The sequence below is a fragment of the Terrapene carolina genome, unplaced genomic scaffold (assembly GCF_002925995.2).
Source record: "Terrapene carolina triunguis isolate 2854851 unplaced genomic scaffold, T_m_triunguis-2.0 Scaffold629, whole genome shotgun sequence".
In the NCBI taxonomy this organism is placed as follows: Eukaryota; Metazoa; Chordata; order Testudines; family Emydidae; genus Terrapene; species Terrapene triunguis.
Window position 1 is genome coordinate 18849411 of NW_020664980.1, and position 913 is coordinate 18850323.

At 65.0% G+C, this 913-nt stretch overlaps 1 protein-coding gene across 1 annotated transcript in view; it reads right to left on the reverse strand.

Annotated features, from left to right (window-relative positions):
* Positions 1–654, reverse strand: part of CLTB (clathrin light chain B) — a 6607-nt gene extending 5953 nt beyond the window's left edge. The window contains exon 1 of the mRNA XM_026659336.1: positions 613–654. Within this exon, the coding sequence (XP_026515121.1) occupies positions 613–654 (42 nt within the window). The remainder of the gene's footprint in view (positions 1–612) is intronic.
* Positions 655–913: the final 259 nt, after the last annotated feature.

Below are 913 nucleotides of genomic sequence, written 5' to 3' on the forward strand. Positions count from 1 at the left end.
GTCACTGCGGCGGGCGGGCGGAGCCAGGCGGCGGGCGGGGTGCGGGGAGCCGCGGGGCCCGGCCTGCTCTGGGGCGGAGCACAGCGCCCGCGAGGTGGGCCAGGCTCGTCCCCCTAAGGCGGGACCCTCCGCGGAGCAGGGGCGCCCTAGAGGGGACCTGCAGGCGGGCGCTAGGGGGGTGGAGCGGGTCCCTGCCGCTAGGGCACCCGCTCCCCATAGCGAGCAGCCTCCCAGCCCCCTGCCTGCCCCCCGGCGAGCGGGGCTGCTGCTCCCCGAACCCGCAGGGGTACGGAAGAGACCCCCCCCCACCACTTCGCAGCCACCCGCTACACGCCCCCGTGCTTTCCCCGAGCCCTGGGCGTGCTCATTTGTCAGCTCCTTGGGGCAGGGCCCTGGTCTGCAAAGCCCCGGGGGCGCTGCACACACGAGGAACACGCCAGGCTTCGGGCACCTCGGGAAATAGACTAGCGGACTCCGCAGAGCATGTGCCCTAAGACACAGACGTGAGCTTACCTGCTCACACCTGCTCAGGGGTCAGTTTGTTCCCTTCTTCTGAATTTGGCCCAGCACATTTTTTTTTTAATTTCTTGGGACAGTTTTTACCCATCTCACCTTGAGCCACAGCTGGTCAGTGCGGAGACAAGCGGGCACCATGAGGCATTAGAGTTACCCAACATGGAAACACCACCCTTCTCCTCCCCTGGGTACGCCGAAAGTGTGTGTGTGGTGGGATACCCCCGTCCACGTCAGCCCTGCCAGTCCAGCATGGCTCCGGGATGTTTCTGGAGTGTGCAGCCAGGGGTGTTCTTGGGAGTCTGCCCATAGTCTCAGTTTCTCCCAAGCCCTCTGCTTTGACAATTCCTCACATTCGCTAACCCTGATGCTGGCAAAGAATCCAGGCGAGGACACCGGT